This window comes from Cupressus sempervirens, chromosome 4 (assembly GCF_028749045.1).
Source record: "Cupressus sempervirens isolate cs-2001-9-10 chromosome 4, ASM2874904v1, whole genome shotgun sequence".
NCBI classification, from domain to species: Eukaryota; Viridiplantae; Streptophyta; class Pinopsida; order Cupressales; family Cupressaceae; genus Cupressus; species Cupressus sempervirens.
Window position 1 is genome coordinate 777,634,439 of NC_143121.1, and position 5,950 is coordinate 777,640,388.

General features: G+C 33.3%; 1 protein-coding gene across 1 annotated transcript; it reads right to left on the reverse strand.

The window, feature by feature from the left end:
- Positions 1 to 3,223: 3,223 nt before the first annotated feature.
- TOM6 (translocase of the outer mitochondrial membrane 6) lies at positions 3,224 to 3,773 on the reverse strand. Its single transcript, XM_089826836.1, has one exon. It carries the CDS (start codon positions 3,563 to 3,565, stop codon positions 3,398 to 3,400), a length of 168 nt encoding a protein of 55 aa, XP_089682962.1. The 5' UTR covers positions 3,566 to 3,773; the 3' UTR covers positions 3,224 to 3,397.
- Positions 3,774 to 5,950: the final 2,177 nt, after the last annotated feature.

A 5,950-nucleotide genomic window follows, 5' to 3' on the forward strand; every position in this document is an offset into this window, starting at 1 on the left:
CCCGCTAAGTAGGGACCCCAAGTGAATGTCCATGTTGCCTGCCACCGGGAACAAGAGAGCAAAAGTTCAGCTCTTGGACTTAGTGTGGGGCAGCTTTGGGCGGACCTATCATGCTTCTCTAATGTGCCTGCGGTGATGATATAGATATTCTACAAATCTCATGTGTTGTAGACTAACCCTAATAATACTTATATGTATGATACATGTGTTTGTGTTTCTTGTGTTATGATTGCAGGACTCAATCCACAATTGTGCTATTTGAAGCGATATTTTACTTGGTAATTAGAACCCTAACCCTAATCTGTTGCCATTGTGATTTTTAGAGCAAATTTAAGGACATACTAGTAAGGTGATGTCACATGTGGCATAAAACATTAAAATATGGTTATTTGCGTCCTGGTGTGGAATATGTTAGACATGCATAAGATTTTGACAAAAGCAGTTATACACAATGTTTTTGCATGGGGATGGATCATTGAAAGCAATGACTCCCTTTCTCAAAGAATCTAACAGAACAAAATACAACAATAAACTTATCAAATCTTAAATGGCAAACCTCGTATCTTTGAAACTGTCACCTCATTCCCCTTTATCTTGTTTATATAATCTACAAAATAAAAGAAAGCTTGGTGAATGCTATTAATTTTTAATTTATCTGACAATGTTGAGATCCTAATTATAGAACAATAGGAAGTCCCAAGTATGACACAGAAATTTTATTGTCTTTCAAGTATTGATGACATGAAGAATTCAAGCATTAGCTATGCTGGTTTAATGACAATGATCGTATTGGGAGTCAGTGTCAAGGCATTGCTAGCATTGATTACTTTTAAAAAAGCATGGGCGCCCCTCCTTGCATGCATGGATGGCCCCTTCTTTCATGCCTCCCAATGGTCCAAATTGTATTTATCATACCATTGCAAATATTTTGTTTGGAATACGTTCTTTTGAAATAAGTCCATGCAAAAAGACCAAGTGCCCATCTAAGGTGAAGAAAGTGCATGTTCCATGTTTGACATTTGATGATACTGTTGTAAGGAGAGTGAGAGGCCAAGTAACTGGTCTGGAAATAGATGTATCCCCAAAGAGCTTAAGGATTAGAGGGAGAGAGAAAAAGAGCTTCCAAAGAACCCTAATGCAAGATCTGTACATTTCTAGCAAGGTTGTATACCTTCTTGTCCCTAAGCCTGGCTCCTATTGTTATGATTTCTGGAAATGCAGCATTGCTTCTTTTGCTTTAGAAGCAAATGATGACTAATCATCCAGGGACTCAAACAAAGATATTGGATCGATGTCTCAGACACTACTCTCTCCAACTAACTAATGCGTTCAGGAGAAGTGTGAATGAAAGAGCTTGAAATCCAGTAAATCTAGATTAAATCAACTGTTAAGTAAAGAGTTGATTGCATAAATATTGAAATAATTAGTCAAATGAAATCACTCTGATTCAATTTCTAAAGGCTCTTTCTTGGTGGTGAATATGTGTCCTCTTCCACTGCACAAACGGTCTACCTGAACTAATGTGGGAGAGTAAAGAGGCTTGATGTAATTGAACGAATTAATCCAGCATTGAGTTCAAACCCTCAATGTCAAGTTTCATACAAATTGTTCATAAATAATATGTTAGCTACTACCAAACAGATTGTGGGTGAAATATAAAATGTTATGACTCTTTTATTTTGGCTTTTACTATGACACAGGTTACTTAAACAACAATTAGAAGTAAGCATTTTTCTTCCTGGTGATTTTCATTTAGCTTTGTTTAGCGGAGATCCAAGTTATGCAGGTAGCATTTTGCATACAAAACTATGTAACAGATTATCCTAATGATACCACATTTTCTTTTCTTTTTCGCATTTGGGATTCAACTATGCTTTGATGATTTTATTTGGTTTAGACTGTGGGGAACCTTGAGCAAAGTCTTCAATATATAATCAAAAATGAACCAGACAAAAAGTTGAACTCAAAAAGACTGAACTCGTGCTAGAAAATTGTAATGTCCTTTATATAATTAGTATGAAACCTTGCAATGCTGCAGCAAATAAATTTCCACTGCTGGATTCAAGTCAAACTAAGCCCTAAATATTGTGCAGCGCATAGTAACTATCAGGTTACGCAATGCATAGTAACAATAGGTAGAGGGCCAGTTGTAAAGAAAAAGTTAGCTCAAAATTGGCAAAACGGTACAAACTGCAAGACAACTTGGCAAGGAGCCAATTAATAATCTAATCATTCAATCTCATTCAGAAATATAGAATTCATAACTGCTTTTGAGTTTTCCCATTTTATGATGAGTCTGAATATCAGAAGAACAGCATGATGAACGAAAAGGACAAAGTCCAATAAGCTAGCAAGAAAACTGTTGAGGACCAATCTAGCAAAAATAGATTATTTAGCATAATAATAAACTAAAAGACTCTGCCCTAATGCGTTAGAGTTATTAAAAAAACAATGATTTTAAAAGAACATGTACAACAAGATGTAAGAATCTAGATTAAACCTGCCGGCAAAACATTCCAGGCATAGCCTTATGATAGAAAGAAAAAAGCACAAAGTAAATGAATTTAGATTTGTAAATGCAATTTTGCAAACAATAATTATCCAAATTTAAAAGGCAAGAGCCTACAACACAACGGTAAGCCTCTGAATTGGGAGGTCTTAAGTTCACTTAACTAATAATCAAAATAATTAATCACAACAAATAATAATAATTAACATTGGCTTCGGCTTCTTACTGATCAAAAAAGAAAAACAAATTACCCAAATTTAAAATTAATAATGGAAATTTTGCAAATAAAAATTAGCCAACTATTAAATCCTTGAATCATATTTTCGAATTTAACCAGCAAAAACTGCTAGTGCTTCCTAGTAATGTATGAAAGCAAAACCTGAGAGCAGATAGAAATTTTAACAGCTTTTTAAGAAAACAGCTATGTAAAATGGAAGGCATTACTAACAGTCAATTTCATGAACCACTTCTACCTGTGTTTATGCGATAAACTATTGTAACACTAGTCGGGAAGCACCGTACTAAGACAAACATCGAACCAAATAAGCTCACTTTCAGCATCCAAATTGCATGCACCTTCTCATTATGCATCTAAAACCAATTTCACTACGCCAGAGACCCCATGACCATGACGAAATATCAAACCTATTATCCCATTTAATTAGAAGTGAAAAAAAACAGAGACAACCCTTACACGGAACTTCAAGCAAAATCTCTCAAAACCCAGTAGTTTTATTTCTTAGCGCAGTTTAGAACCCATGGGAAAATTACAAAAATTCAATAAATAAACTGCCAAAAGGCCTAAAATAAAAAGGCTTCTCATTATAACATATCAAGAGGTCCTGATTCTTTAACCTGTGAAAATAAAAGCAGGACCTTAGCATGTCTTTAGAATTCAAGCTTGAGCTCATTGTCTTTGTCCTTTGAGAGAAAATGGGCAACGTAGGGAGCAGCGCGAATGACAGCAACCCATACTCCCAGCATGGTCAGGTGCTTCTTCAGTTCTTTATATGCGGTGGCTTTGTCTGGCCTGCGAGGAATCGCTCCAAGAAACATTCTTACAGTTTTAGGGTTTCTTTGCCTGATTACCTTTCTCTCCGTATGCTTCAACTCCCTGACTTGAATTCCGATACTCGGTGCTGCTCGCAGTTAGAAACACTGTAACGTTAGGTTTTCGAAAGAATTAGGTTTTAGGCCTATTGTGCAGTATAATTAGACCTGTTAGCAACTACGGAGGGGATTTAGCCCTTTGCTTGCTTTAAAAATAAGGTGCATGGAATTAACAAAAGGTTAAATATGCTTTATTTGATTTTGTGTTTATTAGTACTTATATATAGGTTAAGTACTATTCTATCATTTTTTTACTTATTAAATTTAATTCATGATTAACATTATATGCTTCTATCAATTTAAATCAATTATTTTTAAGTTTTCTTATCAAATTGGTACATTGTACAGTGTAGATGGAAACTTTTTATGTTTACAAATGAACAAAACTAATTTATACCTATTTCATTGGCCAAAACATTTAGCCTCTTAGGGCAAGTCCCCATGCATTACTAAGCTTATTTTGACTAACAGTCGCTACTCAACATTTCTAGCAAATATGTGGAGCAGGTAGCCCCATGCTTATTGATTTTTGCTACTTTTTTTTTTGACAAACTTAAATAGAATGTTTAAATAAAATTCTCATAATAAATCTTGTAGAAAAATGTAATAGAAAAAATAAGAGAGATAAATGAAAGGGGAAATATTTTGTATGACCTCATGTTAGTTGATTTTTGTTTCTTATTTCTTAGCATGAGAGGGAAAATGATTTGAGGAGGCACGTGTCATATTTATTAATAAGCATGAGCCCCCCACTTTTTTCAATGCTTAATTTTACACTTTAAGCGATGGTTGCTCTACAAAAGTAGGGATAGATTCCAAATTATCCTTTTTCCATAGTTGAAAAATGTAAGCAGAAATTGAACATAAGCAGCCACATAGAGATATCGGGTTATTTTTAAATTTTAAGTTGTGGTTGCTCCACGTAAGTAAGGATAGATTCCAAATTATCAATTTTCCATGATTGGAAAATGGCATGGGAACACTTTGGGTGCTTAAATTTAAGCTCAAAACACACTTAAGCAACCACATGGGGACATGGGGTTATACAAGTTTTTCATGGAAACACTATAAAAGACAATTTTTTAGGTAACTTTATCGGAGATTTTGCATCATATTTATGAAATTGCTATAATAATCTACCCAATATTATTCATGATGCATATTATGCATATTTATAATGTTGGGATATAACATTAACAATTATATTATAATATTATATTATAATCTATATATAATTTAAATAATTATTATTAAGTCGATAGTTAAGCCGATAGGCTTATATGTGGGAGCTTTGCTCTGATTTTTGCTAATTTTTGCCGGCAAATTGTCAGCCTCACCGGCCAGTTTTATAACTTTTTGCTAACAAATCCTCATCTAAATATTTCTATTTCTAGTATTATACTTGTTTCTTTTAATTTTCCCTCATCTTAGAGTTTTCATGTTTTTTCCTTTTTCATTCCAAACTTTTTAGCTTGACATGTTAAATTCAGGCAAATGTTTGGATCTTTCAATTTGTTCATTTGTCCATTCTGATTAAAAACTTCTACTACTATGGCAATGGGTTGAAGGTTCAAGTCCCTATGCATATGTTCCTCTATGTGATAAGTTTTTGAATCCTATATCATAAACTTTTGTTCTTTTTGCTTGAATTTCTTAGTTATTTTGGCTTTGATGACTGACTTTAGAAGGAGGGTGCACAATTCAAATTGAGAAAGAAACATTAGGTGTTGGAACATTGATGCTTGCACTTCTATGTAACAAGGCAATTTTTCATGTGTGCATCCCCATTAATATTGCTCTCATGTCTCATGTTGCCAAGTTCCTTGCAAGTCGAAATTAGAGCCTTGTAAAGAGATATTAGATAGCGTTTTACATTTTTCAATTAGGGTTATAGGCAAGTTCTTATTAGAGTTTTTAAGTCCTATTTGAGGACCTCCTGAAATTTCATTGGGGATGTTTGGATTTTCTCACTAAAAAGGGGAAAACTTTATAGTTTTAAATATATCAATTGCATATTTCCCCGCAAATATGGTATCGAGTGTGGTCCATTGTAACGAATTATGTTTAAGTTTCACAAATTTCTTTGTCTTGAAAATGAATATTGATTGCTCTATATATCATTCATGTTATATTTGCATTTGGATTTTATGTTTTTTTTGGCATCATCTACTGATTTGAGTATTGGAATGAATGTTCTTAAACTATGCATATTTTTGTTTTCAAAATTTAAGGATTTTTTTATTAAAAAATTATAGAAATGTTTAAATATATATAGAAATTTATAGAAATATTATGTTTCTATCTAGATTTTAGTTTTAAATTTATTATTTT